Below are 19,309 nucleotides of genomic sequence, written 5' to 3'. Positions count from 1 at the left end.
GGGGTAGCCTTTATTCTTACAGACACTCCGGCTCTAACTTTTCTTCCTTTGCTCAGACCTGGGGAGCGGGCAGCCTGGAGGCAGGTCAGTGACCCACTTCCTCCCCTCTGACCACAGTGCCAACTAGGCCAGGATCCTCTAGTAATCCACAGCCCCCAGCAGCCCATGCTGACCCTGCTGGAGGCCAGAGGGCCTCGAGGAGCTGCAGCTGAGTGCAGCCGAAGGCACGGTGGGAGGACAGGTTATGGCCCCGGGGGAGAGCAGGGAAGCCCATCTCAGGGAGCACACACCCGCCCCCTGAGAGCGCACATCCTCAACAGAGACCGCCAGAAAGATCTAAGCGGGATCCCATCCGGGGGAGACGCGAGACTCGGAGCCAGATGCTCAGCCTGAGACAAGGGTGCCCCATGGCAGAGGGCAGGCGGGGACACCGAGGCACTTACCTGCCACAGGGATGCCGTGTAGAGGGGTCCGAGGCAGGATTTCCAAGGATGGTTCCCGGCCTTGCATCCCATCTGCTGAGAAACAGGATTCCGTCTCATAGATGGTCTGCAGCATCTGCACGAGCCCCTGAGCCTTGGGCACCAGCAGCATGCCAGGGAGGGGGCCGCCCGAGGCGGGAGTCGGCCCGAGGGAAGGTGGTGGGGCAGGGCCCTCGCTGCTCAGGGGCTCCCTCAGGCCACGGCTGCGCGGGGACCGCGCTGTGGGGAGGAGGTGCCTCGTCCGGCTCCGGCCCTCCCGGTCCTCCCCGCCGCAGGAGGAGCCTGGAGGCCCTGGAGCCACAGGCCCAGCTCCCCTCTAGAGGGCGGGGGGCATCCGACCACCGGCCCTTCCCCGGCTCCCAGGAGCGGGCTATGGCTGAGCACTCCGGGGACAGGAAGGGGAGCCGAGAGGCAGGCGGGCTCTCTGTGTTCCCTCCCAGCCCTGGGTGACAGCTCTGGGCCCGGCTCCCTGCTCCTCCTTCCCGAATGAGCCGCCGGCAGCTGGCAGGAGACTGAAATAGCAGTTGGGGGAGGGCCCTGTCTATAAATAGGTGGAGCATGCTCAGGGAGCCGCCGGCCGGCTGCCAGGAGCCCGGGCCTGGCGGAGGCCCCATGGGGGGGGGGGGAGGCGCGTTCCGCCCCAGGAGGAAGCGCCAGGCAGGGGGATGGGAAGCGGGGAGGGCCTGCACTCAGGGCCAAGGCCACAGAGCGGGGTGGCCGGAGGCTGGGCTGGGGAAGGGCCCGGGCCGGAATACCCGCGCATCTGGGGACAGCTCTGGCGCGCTGCTCTCGGCAGGCAAATGGCCAGAGACCAAAGAGCCATCCTCCGTCTTCCCTCTCGCCATCCAGAGCAGGTAAAGGACCTGGAAGAGTCTGGGAGAGGGTGGTAGACGGGGCCACCTGGCCTCACCTCGCATCTTCCCTGGAGTCCCTCTAACAGCCGCTGCGAGTGGATTTAACTTCTGCCCCCCCTCGCAGAACTGGGCGGTGCCGCCCGCTCAACCAGCAAGGAGACCCCTGAGCAGCAGCTGAATGGCAGCTCCCTGCTTCCCATTAGGGGTGTTGCCTCCAGAGGCTGCTCAGTTTCCTTCCAGGGGGGTGGGAGACATTTCCTGGGGAGGCCTCGCCCCGCCCAGGGAAGGGGACCCAGGAGCACCTGCGCCTTCTCAGGGCACAGGGAGCTCTTCCCTTCGCAACGTGCCAGGTGCAACGCGAAGAGAAGCACCTGCATCACCTGGTTTATTCTGCACGGTGACCTCAGAAGGTAGGTGCAGATGGGGAAACCAAGGCACGGAGAGATGAAGTCACTCATCCTAGCTCCTGCAGCTGCTTCAATGATAAGGCTGGAATGTCTGAAGTTCAAGTCTGAGCTCGAACTACCACAGTCCACTGCCTCCTGCACAGGGAGCACGCGAAGCTGCCCAGGTTCTGTTAACAGGTACAACAACCCCCAGTACCCAGGTGGGAAGAGACTTGGGTATGGAGCGCCTCTAAAAAGAGTCAAGGGGCTGCCAGCATCCAGCCCTTCCCCACCAGCCCCAGGCCTGGCAGAGCAGCCCTCACTCCTGGGGCCCTGCTGGGACCTCAGGCTAGTGCACCAGGGACCGCCTACCCTGCCCACTGCTGGCCCGTCCCTTCTCCTGAAGTTGTGCCTCCCACTGATACAGAGATCCCACTTGGCCTCCTGACCTCACTGGAGCCTTTTAATAGCCTGGTTATTCCTGGGTTTGTGTCCCCCTCCCCCTTCCTGATGTCACAGTTGCTATTTTGGAGCCCCCTCCTGGCCCCTCCTTGCCCCCAACTCTAGGCATGGAGCCAGGGACACCTGTCCTCTCCCTGGACTGGATGACCTCACCCTCCTGTCAGGAGCCCAGGAGGAGCTGGCCAAGCAAGGACACAGTGGCTATGGCTCCTGCCAGCCAGGGACAGCAAAGGGGCCTCTGGCCCTCAGGTGGAGGGAGCACACAGACAGGGGAAGTGGCAGAGATGGGCTTTCCCAGGCCCCAGGCCTGCAAGATGTATATTGGGGGAGTTGGAGATAAACAGGACCTAAGCAAAGATCTGGAAAACTGGTGATGCAGCAGTGCTTCCCACAGGGGCTGGAATTGGTGGACCTCTCAGCAGAGGTCCAGGGACTCTGTTCCCTACCCTTTGCCCCTGGCCAACCAGCCCCTCCCAAGAGCAAGCGAAGGGAAGGCCGAGGTCCCCTCAGCAGGGTGACAGGCAACAGACTCCAGGGAACCCAGAAAACTGGGGGCAGCAGCCTCTCCCAGCCAGAACTCCACCCATCCACGCTGGGAGCAACCAGAAGGGCTGGCTAGCCCTGTCCTGGCTCTCTCTGCCTGCCCCAGGCACAGGAGAGGACAGGAGGGGAGCCCTGTTCTAGAAAAAAGTGACAATGACTACAATGACTCAAAGCAGTCCCCCCAGAACCTGGAGCCGTCAGAAACCTAAGGGAACAGAACTCCCTGTTTAGGGCAGTTAGGAGCACCCAGGAGGCTGGGCACCCAGAGGTGGCTGGTGCCAGGGGCTCGGGGCAGTTCCCAGCACTGTTCTGACTTCCAGGAACAGCTTGAAGTAGGCAGCGAAGGGTCAGACAGTCAGACAACCCTCAGCCGCGTTCCCCGAACCCTCCAGGGGAACAAGAACGGAGGCCCGGGATGGGGACAAGTTCTTCTGAGATTCAAGGGCTGCAACAAAGTCTTCCTAAAGTCTAACCTCCATCCTTCCTGCTTCACAGCTCCTCTCCTCGTGGTTCATTTCTCTTCTTCATCCCCGCCCAGCAGCTCTCCAACAGGTCACCCACCAAGCCTGGGTTAGGAGCCAGCATGGTCCCCTCCAGAACCACAAAGACCTCGTTCCCCACCCTTGGAGGCTGGGCTTGGGCCTCCTAACCCTCAAAATCTGGAGAAGGGGAACCTAAGGTGGTTCCTCGAGCTCTTGGGGGCTCCAATTTCCTGGGTCCCAAAGGCTGGGATGGGGCCCTGACAAAAAGGGAAAAGGGAGAAAGCAGTCTGCTTTGTGCACCATAAAAAAAAGCCAAGGGCTGACCAGGGTGCACCCCAGAGGGAGCGTGGGGTGCCAGCTGCACCGGAGCCCCAGAGACATCAGGCCGGCCAGCCCCCCGCTTCTTTCCTGCCCCTAGAGCCCAGTCATGCTGGGCCCCGTCAGCATCACCGGGAGCTGCCATGTGCCAGGCCCCATGCTAGGTGCTGGCTAAACCCTCTCGTTTGAGACCAAGTCCAGGAAAAACGTGAACACCTCCTCTGGCATCTTCCTCACACCCGCAGGGTTGAGCCTGCCTCCTCTGATCCGCCCGGGCTAAGCCATCAACCCCTTTGGGACGACGGCGCAGGGAAGTGGGGCATGGGGCAAATCCCAATCTAGAGTGAGCGCAGAGGTGCGCCAGGGGGCATCTGAGGGGAGAAGGGATGCCAGAGTCCACTGTCCAGAGCCCCACTGTCCAGACCCCCGCCCCACGCCAGCTCTGGCCCACTTTCTCCTCCTCGGGGTGGCTGCCCGCCTTCCCCGGGGGCTCCGAGGCAGAGCCTGAGCCTGAGGCTGGGAGGCAGGACGCCGAGGTTCCTGGCTCCACCCTACGCCTATGCCCCAGTTTCTCTGGTCACCCAGAAAGGAGGGGGCAGCGGGGGAAAGGAAGAGGAGAAAGTGTGCAGCGAGCCGGGGGGCGCAGGCCCGCAGGTGTGGTCATGAAGCTGGCCTCCCTCCCACGCTGGGGCCAAGGAACCTGGCTGCCGCCTCCTGGGGCCCTGTCGCCATCCGCACTGGCTTGCATAGCTGGCCTCCCCCTTGCCCTCTCCTCTGGGCAACGGCACGGAGGACAGGGCAGGGACCAGAGCGGGGCCCAGGTCCCAGAGCAGCTCCTCCAGGCTGACCAGGCCGAGCCTGGCCAGGAGGCACATTCTGTCAGCCCTTTAGTCCCACTGAGGGAAGCAGAAATGAGCCATTCCAGCAACACAGAGCCTCGCTCCTTCAGCCCCCTTTTGCCTGAAGAGAAGCCAGACACCAGGGAGCGGCCTCCTCGATGGCCTCTGCCTGGGCTCCCAGGACTGCCAAAGAGGCCAATCAGGTCAAATGCTGGCATTCTGCCCAGCCCAGAGGTAAGTGGATCAGCTCCCACTCCCCGGGGAAGACGGGTGAGCCCCAGAACTAAAGCTCTCGAGGAGTCCCCGTTGCGGCTCAGCAGGTTAAGAACCCAACCAGCATCCATGAGGATGCGGGTTCAAGCCCTGGCCTTGCTCCGTGGGTTAAGGATCCGGCACCGCCGTGAACTATGGTGTGGGTCGCAGACACGGCCCAGATCTGGCGTGGCTGTGGCTCTGGCATAGGCTGGTGGCTACAGCTCCGATTCGACCCCTAGCCTGGGAACCTCCATATACCTCAGGTGCGGCCGGGGGGGTGCAGGCCAGCAGGTGTGGTCAGGAAGCTGATCTCCCTCCCACGCTGACAAAAAAAAAAAAAAAGAAGCAAGTTTCTCGAAATCTCTACCTGCCACCCCTCACCCGGAATATGCTCGCTTCCTAACTTGTGTGTTTTAAGGGCAGGCATGAGCCATTTTCTATTTTTCTCTGTTTCCCCACAGGCCAAGCACAGGGTTGGGCCGGTTGGGGATACCCAGCAGGGGCGTGCCAAATAGGAGAGCTCCTGCACTGAGAGAAACTGACGGGCACTGCCCTTCACCCAGGCCTGCTGCTCTGCCTCCTAAGGAAAGAGGTGCGAGCTTTCAGGAACTTGGTGGAGGGTGGGAGGCGCTCAGGGGCCGGGGCACCCAGGCCCCGAGGACTAAACATTCTCATCCTTCCCACCTCCACCCCCAGCCCTACGGCCTCCCGGCCTCCCTGAGGCTCCCTCAAGGTGTCTCTGTGGGGAGTGGATACCCGCTGCTCCAGCTACAACTCGTGGTTTCATCTGACTTCCGTGGAGTCCAAAGGCATGTGGTTTCCAGGCTTCTGCCATGTGCCTGACACTCAGAGCCCCAACCCAGGTGCCACCCCGAGTTCTGGGACTAGCTGATGCTGAGCCCCCAGAAGCGGAAGACTGTGTGACGGTGCAGGGCCAACCCTCTCCCTGGACCAGAGCCACTGAACCTCCCCAAAGGCCCGGAGCCCTGGGCAAACTCATGGGAAGGGCCTCCAGGCGCTGCCTCCAAGCAAAGGGCCCAGCTCTGAGGCCTGACCACCGTCCTAAACCAAGGTTCCTAATCTGGGGGCCCCCCTCTTTCTCCCTCCTTCTGAAGAGAAGAAGAAGGGCATCTCCCCCTGCTGGGGGGAGCTGGAAAGCCAGCCGGGAGGCGTGGCCAAGGCCATAGGGCCCCCACACCCAACCCTGTCCCCCAGCCCTGGCACAAACAGCTCCAGGGGGACTCAGACCACGTCCATCTGGAAAGGCGTCCCACTGTCAGCTGTCGGAGCTTGATGATCCCAGCCTTTCCCTGAGAGGGAATAAAATTCAAGGTGGGAAAACATCCTTCCTGAGCCACCCACGGATACCTCTGGGCAGCTCCTGTTCCCGTGGCCAGGGATTAGACCCCAGGCCCGCTGTGACTAGAGATGGCTCCGGGACGGGTCAGTATAGTAGCTCAAAGGAACACCAGGCATAACCAACCCTGCGAGGGGGCATGTCCAGCAAAGATGGCCAAGGGACTGATGAGAAGCCACCAGGCCTCTCCTTTCCCTTCATCAGCCCAGCCTCTGAGAAGGAAGCAGGGAGTCAGGGCTTGGCAGCCCCCGCTCCAGCCCCAGAGTCACACCAACCTCTCCACGTCTAACACCTGGCACAGCCCCTGCGTGGGGAAAGAAGGTGAAGCAGAAGCGGAAGGGTCTGAGGTGGAACCACAACCCCAGGAGGGGGCTTATCAGCAAAGCCAACTTGGGGAGTCCCCTTCCTGGCTTGGTGGTGAAAGAACCCGACTAGGATCCATGAGGATGCGGGTTCGATCTCTGGTCTTGCTTAGTGGGTTAAAGATCTGGCGCTACCGTGAGCTGTGGTGTAGGTCATAGACGTGGCTCAGATCCAGCATTGCTGTGGCTCTGGCGTAGGCTGGTAGCTGCAACTCCTATTCAACCCCTAGCCTGGGAACCTCCATATGCCAAGAGTGCAGCCCTAAAAAGCAAAAAAAAAAAAAGCTGACTTGGTGAGTCTCAGGGGGCCCAGTGGCCACTCCTCCACCTATGCCCGGGATAGGTCATGCTGGAAAGGGAAACGGGAAGGGGCACAGCCTTGACCAAAACAAATGTCACAAAGCCGGCCAATCCTGCTGCCTTCTGGCTTCCCTGGAGTCTGCTGGAAGGCCAGGGACCGTGGTCAGGACCACACATCAGTCGCCAGCACAGGGTCTTCAAAACAGGAAGCTGTCATGTCTAGCACAGTGACCACCGGGAATGAGAAGCGAGGGGGCCAGGGTTTCCCCCTGAAGCTGCTGCTCTACCATACTGCAAATGGCTTTCATTTTTGTCTTTTTCTTTTTACGGCCACACCTACAGCACGTGGAAATTCCTGAGCTGGGGGTCCAATAGGACCTGCAGCTGAGGCCTACCCCACAGCAACACTGGATCTGAGCCGCATCTGCTACCCACATCACAGTTTGAGGCAATGCCAGATCCTTAACCCGCTGAGCCAGGCCAGGAATCGAACCCACATCTTCATGGAGACGATGCTGGGTTTTTAACCCACTGAGCCACACTGGGAACTCCCTGCAAAGGGGTTTTTGTCTCTAGGCCCTAGTTTCCCTACCCCCGAAAGAAGGAAAACTCTCCTCCATCCCTACAGAACAAGATGTAAGGGATGGGATGGACTGGGGGGGGGCAGCTCAGAGTTGAGCAAGATGGATTCTGACTCTGTTCAGAAGTCTGTGCAGAAGGAGACAGCCAAGGAGAGAAGGCAGTTATTACCCTGACCACACTGACCCAGGACCCCCCTGGGAAACCATGACCCCCCTGTCCAGCTCAGGCCACTTGGACACATCCTCATGGGCACACACCCAGACCCACCCGTGCACCAGGCTGCCTGGAGTCCCACCCACAGACTATTTTGGCACTTCTAGGCAGGCTCCCAGGAGCAGAGGGGAATGGGAAATCTCCGAGTCAGAGACCCCAAACCAGAAAACTAGCATGTCCAGGACAGGGCTACCTGGACTCAAAGGAAGAAGCCAAGTCCCCTCTGCTAACATGTCACTGCAACCCACCCAACCCCATACAACCCAACACGGGCTCTGGCCATAGGCCCTGCAAACCTCCACCAAGAAAAAAAGCATGGAACACAGAGAAACACTCCATCAGGAAAAGAGGACACCACCACAAAGAGGAGGCTGGGCATTCAGCTATGACAGGGAACTTCTTCCAACAGCATCCCTGGACCACACGGAGAAGCTCAGGGACTCACATCCCCCTTAGCCCTGCCTATGCTGCCGAACACGGCAGGGTGGCGTAACTTGAAGGCCCCCGAGTTGAGAGGGCAGGCATGGGGACGAAGTTGGACCAGGGCCTTCCCAGGGTCAGGCTGGACTGTGGCCCCATCAATTCCCAGCCCTACCCCATGATCAATAACTGCAGACTTGCCTGTCCTTTTCTCATGATGCTTCTCAGACAGTTGGCCTGGGCTGGATTCCCATACAGCCCGGTACACCCAAAGCCACCCCAAAGGCCCTCTCCAGCCTCCCAAGCTCTTACCCGACTCGGTGGGAGTGTTCATGCCGGCTCTGGGCCCACAGGAAGCTGGCGTTGGGGGCTGGGATGGGAGGGGGTGGAGCTGCAGTGATGTCAAGAGACACAGACGATAACAGACAGACGGACGGGACAGGAGCCCGGGGCCGCTGTGCCTCTAACGCCCATCCGAGGCCATCCTTCAGGGCGAGGCAGTCAGGCACTCAGAACAGCATCCCTGGGGAGAGAGGGAGCAGGGTTAGAGGTCCCCAACTCAGGAGACTGAGAGGCGAAGGAGACCTTGGAGCTTGTCAGTTTACACCCAGGGAACAGAAGAAGGACCACCCACCCAGGGGCAGAGAGGGAATCAGCGGAACTGGAGCAGCCCCTGGTTTCTTGTTTCTCTCTTTTTGTTAGAGCTGCAGCTGCAGCACATGGACGTGCCCAGGCTAGGGGTCTAATTGAAGCTGCAGCTGCCAGCCTCTGCCACAACCACAGCAACGCAGGATACTTAGCCAGGGATCCAACCCACGTCCTCATGGATGCTAGCTGGGTTTGCAACCTGCTGAGCCACAAGGCGAACTCAGGTTTCTTCTTTCTAATTGGAGAGGCTGCCAGCACTCAAGGGAAGGGAAGTGGCCACAGTAGCCACATCCTAACAAACTCCTTTTCAGGTGACAATGTCCACTGCCAGGTGGAGGGACCTCAGAGACTCCTATGGGTGCCTGATGTGGGACGGAGCATGTACCAAAGGAGCAAGTGCAGGGAGGCCTCTGAACTCCGTCCGGGGCCACGGGGAGATACAGGGCTGACCTGGAGTCCCTCGCAGAAGTTACAGGAGAAACTGGTATCCAGGCCCAGGAGCCTGAGCCTGGACTCTCATCGACCCCTTGCTCCCTGATCCTTGTGCCACATCCAGCTCTGGAAACGGGCCGTGCTTCCGTCTCGGTCTTATCCATTCAACAACCGGGCAGGGAAAGAGGGTAACAAACCAGCCTTCCTCTACCCATTAACCACGTTTCCAAGAATTTCGAAAGACAGAGACATTCATCCCACATCCAGCGCCCTCTGGACTGGGGGTCCAAGGCCCAAGCCTGGGGCCTCGCGGGTGTCGTATAGGTTGTGCCCTGGGCAACGAGGTCTGAAATCCAGCCCCTGCTCTGCCTGCCAAGCTACACAGGCTGGATCCACCCAGAATAAGGGACGCCATGTTCCAGGCTGTACAAAGGCACCAAAAGGCCCAGCAATGGGCCTGCTGAGGCCAAGACGGTAACAGAGAATGTCCCAGGATTACAGGACCGGAGTTTGCCAACTGCTCCCCGCTCCTCCAGCTCCCCACCCTCCCCAGCCCCACAACTCGTCCTCCAGCCTCAGACACTACGCACGCACCCACCTGGGCCCATCCCTAAACAGTCCAAGAGATCCACCCTAGACATGATCTCATTCATTTACTTCCAAAAAGAAGGCAGGCCCTCAGACACCCAGTGAAATCGAGGTAGCAGGAAGCGCCCAGATGAGGCCAAGAGGAGCTGGATGTTTAAACTCTTAACTCTGCTCCCCAACCCAGGAACAGGCCATCCATCAGCCGTGCCCCTTGGCCAGCCCACCTCCTAGCAGGATTAACTCTCAGTAAGCTTTGCATTCTCAAGGACTCCCAGGCGCGGGGTCCATTTGGAGCCAAGAAGCCCAGGAATCAGACATAGCAGGGATACAAGAACACACTTGCACACCGTGCACACGCCATGCACACGCTAGGAAGACCTCAGGTCTTCCTAGGCCCGCTGGCCCCTGCTCTCACCCACAGGGTCTAAACTCTGTAGTTGGAGGAAAAGTGCACTCAAGACGCGGAGGAGGCAGAGCAAAGGGGCCAAATGGCTCCCAGCAGACACAGGTGTGGGACAAGGACAAAAGAGGCTGCGCAGGGCTGGGGCCACGTTCAGGAATGCAGCAGGTGGGGCTGCTGGTGCCCCGGCGGGGCCCGCGTGGGCAGACAGCTCAGCCCGTGCCCACCCCAGGGCTGGCGCCCAGTCCTGCTCACACCCTTTCCCGTGGGCTGGGGAACACAGGTTCAGAAATTCCCACGATTCCCAGCAGCCCAAGTGACCCAGCCCATCTCCTTAGTGAAAGGAACCTCGGCAGCGGGGCACTCAGAAGGGGCAGAGCCTCCGTGGGACAAAAACTAGGTTAAGATCCGCCATGAGCCCCACTGGGTCCTCACCCCTGGGGAGAAGGCGAAGGGAGGGGCTCCTAGAACTCCCAGTGGGGCTCCGGGACTCCGTCTGGCCACTCTCCCACCTCCCCCGTGCGATGCAGTAGGACCCCTGGGCCCTGGTCCACCTGCGGAGAGTGGCTGCCAACACCCTCATCAAGCCTCCTGAGCGAACAGGAGCCCCCAGCCCCGGGAAACAAAGCAGCGTTCACAGCTGGATCAGGACAGGTTGTGGATTTTTGTCTAGAGTGGGGCATGAAGGGGGAAAAGGGCAGCTTACTGGTTAAAAGCTGAGCTGTTTGGTCCCGCTTCGGCTGCTGGCCATTGTTACAGAACAGTCTCGGCGGGCAGTCAGGGACCAAGAGCTGTGTGCTTCCTGGCACTTCGAGGTCAAACCAGTGAGCAGCCTGGCTTCAGGACATCCCAAGCAGGCAGACCCCAGAGCCCTGTCCCCAACCCCTGAGAACTCTTTCTTCCAGTGAGACCTCGGTCCCACTCTGGGATCCAAACCCAGGAAACCAGCCACATCTCACCCTACAAGCTCATGGCTAAGCAGGGGGTGGAAGGGCAAAACCCCACCCACCCCCACTCCATTCTCGAGCAATAAAAACTCGGCAAAGGGTGGGTGGGAGGAGAAGAAGGACAGACAAGGGAGGAACGTGAGGCAGGTGTGATGCCTCAAAGGCCCCAAGTTCACAACGCTGCCCCCGCAGGTATTCCCCAAGGGACCTGGACTCCAGCACCACCAGGCAGCGCCTCAGCCAACACACCAGCTCTGGCCCTGCTATAGGCAGGCCCGAGCCCTGAGCAGGGGCCAGGAACCCCTCCCCAGGTCAAGGCAGTAGGGGGGCTGTCTGAACCAAATCACGATCTGTGATGCACCCCTAAAGACTTCATCAGAAAGCTACAAGCCCAGACATCCCATCCCTAGGCACAGAGGGCCTCTCGTCTTGACCTCTCTGACTGTGGCCGTGGCTGATCACTTTCCCCAGCCTCCAAAAGCTTCCACTGCCTCGCTGCCTTCTCCCAAGCTGGCCCACCAGAAGCCTGGGATGAACAGAGCCAGGCGGGTGGCTGACTTTGATGTCCAGGCCCCAATCTAGGAGATGGGGGAGGGCAACAGAGAAGGAAAAAAGGCACCAGGCTGACAAATTCATTTCTGCAATCGGCCCATTTCTGTTTGTCTGCTCAGACGCAGCTCCAGGCATCTGCACAAGCCAGATGGAGGAGGCTGCTATTTCTAGAAAAAAGGGGGGGGGTGAGAGGGGAGGGAGGGACAAGACGGAGGCAGAGGGCAGAAGACCAGGTCTGTTTCCCCTGAAACCTCAGGCACAATGATACCCCCACCCCAACACTACTAGACAGGGTCCCCATTCAAGAAAGGGCTGGGGCGGGGGCTGGGGGGAGGTGGGGTTGGGGAGAAGAAAGGCAGAGAAAGTTTAATTAGCCAAAGTCGGCTACAATAGGCCCCCTCACGGGCTGCATCAGGTTTTCATTCATGAGCAAGCAACAGTGCTCCAAAAATGCCGAGAACCGCCCCCCCCTCGCAGTCTCTCCCCCTCCCCCACCAACAGGAGTGCGTCCTCCAGCAGGCTGGCTGAGCCTGATGCCGTGTTCCAGACACCCCTTCTCAAAGGGATGTGAGTAGGAAGAATTAATTATTAAAGAGCAGCTGGTACTTCGGCACCGACTACACTCCCCCCCAACTCCTAGCGCGCGGATGCCCCCTCCCCCTGCAGAAACACAAACTACCCCCCCCCACCGCCCCATCCCCAGGCCCTATTTCTAAACACACAGCGAAGATGCCACCCCTAGGGAAGGCAAAGCAACCTTTGTCTCTGCAGCTACTTGGAGTGGGTGGGGCATGTGATACAGCTGCCCCCCTCTCTGAATTACTCCATCCAGCCCCAAAGGAGGGTATACTGGAGAGGGAAGGGGAGGCTGGCACAGAGCTAACATTTCTCATTCCTTGCCGCCAGCCAGCCCCCCCCCCCAGATAAACTGCACCTGGTATCTGTCTGTCTGGCCCCTGGCATGCACACATATTCCCAGGATAGAATGGAGATGCTGGGGGCCCACCCCTCTAACTCAGAGACCCCCCCACACCTGCCTTGTCTGGACATAGCCCAGATCCAAGTCCAAGGGGGAGACAGAGCAAAGAGAGGAATCAAGAAGAGGCAAGACGCAAACCAAGAGCTCCCCAAGCTTGAATTTACAAGGTACAGGAAGGAGGTTAAGACTGAAATGAAAAAGCAGGCAGCCCCCTACGTGGCTCATCCACCATCCCCAGCCCAGCCCAGCCCAACCCAACCCAGCATCTCAACAGCCAGCACAGGTTCAGGATCCCTGGTACCTGGAACTCAGACTGAGGACCCTCCAAACCTGAGGAGGCCCAGGGCAGGATCCAGCCCCAGGCCCCAGTCCTGCAAAGTAGGCTGGTTAGGGGTCCTTCTGGCTAAAAGTCCTGAACCTCCCATCCTCTGCCTCCTTTTGTTCCTATGTTCTGACTCCATCTTTCCCTCCCAGTTGGACCCTGAACCCAGTCACCACGAGCATCACTTCCAATCGTCAAAGCTAATTCCAGGCCCCTGAAGCACAGTGGTCACTGTCAGAGTCGTGGCTCACTTGAGCACCCCCAAAAGCAACTGCAGCTGCTAACCTCCCTCTTTTGGGACACATCTCATCTCAGAAGGCCAACAGGGACTATCAGGTGGTCACCTCCTCCCCCCAGAGGGGTGCTCCCACCTTCCCCTCCACCCCACTCCACCAACCAGACTCCCAGATTAATTACTTATTACCCCATCAGGTCTCATCTTCCCCAGGGCCCCAGGGAAGGGTGGGGTTGGGAAGCAGCCTCCCCCAAGTTAAAAGGCACAGGCAGTGTTTCTGCCTCCATGAGACACAGATCCAGGATGAAAAACGGGGGGCATCCACCCCAGACAAGTAGGGGGAGCTTTCATCTCCCAGCTTCCTCACTCGGGTTCCAGGGTGTCAGACAGGAGAAGAGGGTGGGAACAAACGCAATAACACCTCAAGGGGGAGGGAATGAGAATAATGGGAGAGAGAAGTAAGGTGGGCCCGCAGGCCCCCTCCTCCGGCACAGAAGTCAAGGACACAGAATCGAGGATACCTTCTGAGGTATGGGGAGAAGCGCTGCGGGGTGGGCAGCGCCCCTCACCTCAGAGTACCAAGAAAGGGTGTCCAGCGAAGAGGGGTCGACACAGAATCCGGCTGCAAGGCTCAAGTCGCTCTGCAACGCACCACGCGCCGCCCGGGAGAGGGCAAATCCGACTGCCCCGGCCGGTCTCCCAGCCATTCGGGGGTGTGGGTCGCGGGAAGATGGGCCCCTCCCTTACCTGCAGGGAAGGCGCCCCTACCTGGGAGGGGCTGGGAGGGGCGCGCGCAGTAGCCCCGAGGCCCGGCTCCCGGGCCGGTGATGCTCCCAGGGGGCGCCGGCTGGCACCCGGGCGCCAGGAGGAAGGAAGGGGGGCGCGGAGCGCGGCGCGCGCGCGGGGAGCCCGCGGGCAGCGACGGCTGGAGGAGGGGGCGCCGCGTCGCGTCCGGGGGGCTGGGGGGAAGTGGGATCGGGGGTGGTGCAGCGCGCTCACCCCCTGCGGCTCGAGCTCCGGCTTCGCAGGCGGCGGCGGCAGCAGCGGCGGCGGCAGCAGCGGCAGCGCCTCCTCGACGGCTCCTCCATCTTTGCGGCAGCTCCTCCGGCTCCGCTCGCCGCCGCCACCAACAACAACATTCGGAGACGTCACTCCCGTCACGTGATCCGACCCAGCGCTAAAAATAGACCCAGACCCCCCCAGTTTCAGCCACCACCAACCCCTCCCCTCCTTCTCGGCCCTCCCCGCGGGGCGGGGCCAACAGCGCCACCGTGACAGCTTCTTAAAGAGCCAATACACAGCCAAGGGTTGGGCTGGGGAAGGGGAGGAAGGCAAGGGATCGGAGCCCCGTGAGTAGTGGTGGAAGGATTGCTGCGGGGGTACAGGTCTGGCTGCTAGGGGCTCAGCCTTTGGGATGCACGCTTTTCCTCTGCGCTGTCTCCACTTCCTTTTCGAACCGTGGATGGTGCAATCGCTGCCTGCCTGAGCTTCTCCTTAACACGCCCTCCCGCCTTGGGGGAGGGGAACTGGGGATGGATTCCTAGGGGCTGGGAGGGCTGTGGAGGCCCCACCTTGGGGGCCAGGCTGAGAGCGGATGGCTGGGACAGGTCCCGAACCCGCCGCCATCGACACCAGCTCCGACCTCACACACTAAATCTGTGCCAAGGGGAGAAAAAAAAAAAAAATACTGGGAAGAACCAGGGTACAGTTGTAAGAGTCCAAGGCCTTCAAAAGGAAGACTTCCGGTCCCTGGCTTCAGTGCCACCCTGTTCCACAGCACTACTTAGGACACAGTATATGTGATAGACCCTAGATGGTTTGTCAGTGACCTAGTAATTTCACTAACGAAAATGTATTCCAGGGAAATAAACATTGTGCTCAAAAGTGAGTATAGAAGGAAAGAGATTCCTTATAATCCTGTGAAAAGTTGGAAACAACCTAAATAGCAGCAGCTGGGATTGGCGAATAAACCTGGGCACATCCATTCAGTGGAATACTTTCCAGACATTAAAAAATGATATGTCTATATTGACCTGAAAAGATCCGCATGATATATTGTGTTCTTGAAAATCAGGAATCAAATAAGTACTACAGAATTGTTCCATTTACTGTAAATGCCAAAAAACTAGACCCATATGTCTGAATATGTATGCATATTAAAAAGCCTTTAAGAATATATACCAGGGGAGTTCCCGTCGAGGCGCAGTGGTTAATGAATCCAACTTGGAACCATGAGGTTGTGGGTTCGATCCCTGGCCTTGCTCAGTGGGTTAAGGATCCGGTGTGGCCATGAGCTGTGGTGTAGGCTGCAGACGCGGCTCGGATCCTGTGTGCTGTGGCTCTGGCGTAGGCCGGTGGCTACAGCTCCGATTGGACTCCTAGCCTGGGAACCTCCATATGCCATGGGAGCGGCCCTAGAAAAGGCAAAAAAAGAAGACACACACACAAAAAAAGAATATATAGCAAAATATTTACCTTTGCTTTCTTTTTAATCTTTTTCTGTATATCTGAAATTTTGTAACTATCATGTATTATTCATCTAATCAGAAAAAGTGAATATATTGGCGTTCCCACGGTGGCAGAGTGGGTTAAGGATCCGGCTTGTCCCTGTGGAGGTGCCCATTTGACCCCCAGCACAGTGGGTTAAGGATGGAGAGTCTCTGCAACTGTGGCGTAGGTCACAGCTCCTGCTTGGAACTTCCATATGCTGTGGGAGCAGCTGAAAAAGAAAAAAGGAAGGAAGGAAATACATAAATGTTTCTGTAATAAATGATAAAAGTTCTTCCTACAAAGTATCTCATGAACCAGTCCCACCCATCTTCATCCTTGCCCCTTGTCTGCAGCCACATCATCCCTCACTTGAGATGCTGTAGCTGCTTCTCCAACCAATCCACTTCCTGCATTCATCCCAGACTTCTCCCAAAGCCAAAATAACCTTTTTTAGAACATAAATCTAATCAAGGGAGAGCTTAAAGGCTTTCCAGTGTTGTCACTGAAATCTATATCTGGCCCAGAAAGGTGGTTTTTAAACTTTAGGGAGTTACTGTTGTGGCTCAGCAGGTTAAGAACCTGGCTAATACCCATGAGGATGCAGGTTCAACCCCTGGCCTCGATCAGTGGGTTAAGGTTCTGGTGTTTCTGCAAGCTGTTGCATAGGTTGCAGAGGCAGCTTCGATCGGAATTGCTGTGGTGCGGCTAGGAATTCCATATGCTGCAGATACAGCCCTAAAGAGGAAAAAAAAAAATTTAGGGTGCTTGAAAATGCCGATTCCTAAATCCCACTGGCAGAGCTTGTTTTTCAGTGGTGATGGGCCCGGAATTTTCTTTTTTTTTTTTTTTTTTTTGTCTTTTTTGTCTTTTTTGCTATTTCTTGGGCCACTCCCGCGGCATATGGAGGTTCCCAGGCTAGGGGTCCAATCGGAGCTATAGCCACTGGCCTACACCAGAGCCACAGCAACGAGGGATCCCAGCCACGTCTGCAACCTACACCACAGCTCACTGCAACGCCGGATCGTTAACCCACTGAGCAAGGGCAGGGACCGAACCCGCAACCTCATGGTTCCTAGTCGGATTCGTTAACCACTGCGCCACGGCGGAGACTCCAGAATCTTCATTTTTAATAAGTACCTCAGGGGATTTTGCTGCAGCTGGTCTTCTCCTTAGCTCTCTGTACACCAGCCATTGCGGCTTTCTCTCATGTCATTGAATAATGTGTCCCTTGTTCCTCAGGACCTTTGCACAGGCTGTTTTTTCTTTCTAGAATGTTCCCTTCCCCTCTTCCCTCTGCCTGGCTAACTCTTACTCATCCATAGAGCTCAATGAAACATCACTTCCTGCTAGAGGCCTTCCTTGGTCTTTCAATTAAATACATTGACCCTGATAACGACCTGTAAATACATACATCTATTTATGGCATTGTTGGGTTAGTGTCCGTCTCTTCCCCATATAAATGTTAACTGTAAGCCAAGATGAGCAATTTTTTTTCCCCTTTGGCTGCACCCATGGCATATGTAAATTCCCGGGCCGAGACCTATGCCACAGTTAAGCCAGATCCTTAACCCACTGGGCTGGGGAGGGGATTGAATTTACTCCTCGGCAGTGACCTGAGCAGCTAAAGAGATAACCCCAGATCATTAACCCACTGCACCACATCGGGAACTCCAAGATGAGCACTTGTTGACTGTGGACTTTGAGCAGAAAGGCCACCCTTACAAAGTCATCCCATGTCATTCTAAAACAGGGGTCTTCTTGCCTTTTTTTCTGGAATGATGGTGCCATCCATTGGCTGTTATTCTTTTAATTTTTTTTAAATTGAAGAATAGCTCGTTTACAATGTTGTGCCAACTTCTGCTATGCAGCAAAGTGACCCAATCACACACACACACACACACACACACACACACACACACACATTCTTCTTTTTTTTTTTTTTTTTTTGTCTTTGTAGGGCCGCACCCACAGCATATGGAAGTTCCCAGGCTAGGGATCGAATCAGAGCTGTAGCCGCTGGCCTACACCACAGCCACAGCAACACCAGATCCAAGCCACGTCTGCAACCTACACCACAGCTCACTGCAACGCCAGATACTTAACCTGCTGAGCAAGGCCAGGGATCAAACCTGCATCCTCATGGATGCTAGTCAGGTCCGTTTCCACTGAGCCATGATGGGAACTTCCCCGAAGAGTTTTAAACGAAATTGTTCTGCGGCGTTTTAATTTTATTTTGATTTCATTTCATTTTAAATTAAATCATAGACATGGCTCAGATTATAGATACTTGTTGGATTCGTTTCCGCTGAGTCACGACGGGAACTCCTGTACATTCTTTTTTAAAAAATATTATTTGGAGTTCCCGTCGTGGCTCAGTAGTTAACAAATACAACTAAGAACCATGGGGTTGCGGGTTCGATCCCTGGCCTTGCTCAGTGGGTTAAGGATCCGGCATTGCCGTGAGCTGTGGTGTAGGCTGCAGACGCAACTCGGATCTCGTGTTGCTGTGGCTCTGGCATAGGTTTGGCAGCTGTGGCTCCAATTAGACCCCGGGCCTGGGAACCTCCATATGCCACAGGAGTGGCCCTAGAAAAGACAAAAAATAAAAATAAAAATAAAAAATATTATTTCCAGAGTTCCCGTCGTGGCTCAGTGGTTAATGAATCCGCCTAGGAACCACGAGGAACCCTCGCTCAGTGTGTTAAGGATGTGGTGTTGCCGTGAGCTGTGGTGTAGGTTGCATTCCAGGCTCAGATTCCTCTTTGCTATGGCTCTGGCGTAGGCTGGTGGCTTCAACTCCAATTAGATCCCTAGCCTGGAAACCTCCATATGCTGCAAGAGCGGCCCTAGAAAAGACAAAAAGCCAAAAAAAAAAAAAAAAAAAAAAAAAAAGATCGCAGCGTATGAGGAAATAGGTCCCCAACTGATATGATGAATGTCAATAACTGTCTCATGGCCAAGCACTTCCCATCCGGCAGGTGAAGGGACTGAGGCTCAGAGAAGCTATATAACTTTTTTATTACATTTATTTATTTATTTAACTCAATGAATTTTATTACATTTATAGTTGTACAACAATCATCACAACCCAGTTTTATAGCTTTTCCATCCCAAACCCCCAGCCCATCCCCCCCCACACACCTGTCTCCTTTGGAAACCGTAAGTTTTTCAAGGACTAAGAGTCAGTATCTATTCGGCAAGGAAGTTCATTGTGTCCTTTATTTATGTATTTATTTATTCATTGCTTTTTAGGGTGCCCCCATGGCATACGGAGGTTTCCATGCTAGGGGCTGAATCAGAGCTGTAGCCTCTGGCCTATGCCGTGTAACTGATAGCATATGACATTGGTATCTCACTGTCTGACTAACTTCACTTAACATGATAATTTTTTTTTTTTTTTTTTTTGTCTTTTTGCCATTTCTTGGGCTGCTCCGGCGGCATATGGAGGTTCCCGGGCTAGGGGTTGAATCGGAGCTGTAGCCGCCAGCCTACGCCAGAGCCACAGCAACGCAGGATCTGAGCTGCGTCTGCAACCTACACCACAGCTCATGGCAACGCCAGAACCTTGACCCACTGAGAAAGGGCAGGGATCAAACCCGCAACCTCATGGTTCCTAGTCGGATTCGTTAACCACTGCACCACGACGGGAACTCCTTAACATGATAATTTCTAGGTTCATCCATGTTGCTGCAAATGCCATTATTTCTTTCCTTTCAGTGGCTGAGTAATACCCCATTGTGTATATGTACCACATCTTCTGGATCCACTCCTCTGTCAATGGACATTGAGGTTGTTTCCATGTCTTGGCTAGTGTGTATAGGGCTGCAATGAACATTGGAGCACATGTGTCTTTTTGAATCA

At 56.8% G+C, this 19,309-nt stretch overlaps 2 protein-coding genes across 7 annotated transcripts in view; one reads left to right on the top strand and one right to left on the bottom strand.

The window, feature by feature from the left end:
- HDAC5 (histone deacetylase 5) overlaps nt 1-14,188 on the bottom strand; it is a 41,554-nt gene extending 27,366 nt beyond the window's left edge. The window contains exons 1-3 of one of the 5 annotated variants that reach the window (XR_002337097.1): nt 13,958-14,103; nt 8,168-8,378; nt 444-518 (exon numbers count right to left, since the gene is read on the bottom strand). Coding sequence is in view for 3 of the 5 variants with exons in the window: in XM_021066890.1 (XP_020922549.1) it covers nt 444-594 (151 nt within the window). In the remaining 2 variants the exon portion in view is untranslated. Of the gene's footprint in view, nt 1-443; nt 687-8,167; nt 8,379-13,957 lie in introns of those variants that run through there. The other 4 variants (XR_002337098.1, XM_021066892.1, XM_021066891.1 and 1 more) reach the window with 4 other exon arrangements.
- C12H17orf53 (chromosome 12 C17orf53 homolog) overlaps nt 14,221-19,309 on the top strand; it is a 33,309-nt gene continuing 28,220 nt past the window's right edge. For both annotated transcript variants that reach the window (XM_021066897.1, XM_021066895.1), the window contains exon 1: nt 14,221-14,307. The gene's annotated coding sequence lies outside the window, so the exon portion shown is untranslated. The remainder of the gene's footprint in view (nt 14,308-19,309) is intronic.

This window comes from Sus scrofa, chromosome 12, assembly GCF_000003025.6.
Source record: "Sus scrofa isolate TJ Tabasco breed Duroc chromosome 12, Sscrofa11.1, whole genome shotgun sequence".
Taxonomy (NCBI): domain Eukaryota; kingdom Metazoa; phylum Chordata; class Mammalia; order Artiodactyla; family Suidae; genus Sus; species Sus scrofa.
The sequence above is the reverse complement of the archived record's forward strand: the minus strand, read 5'-3'. Positions and strand labels throughout refer to the sequence as shown.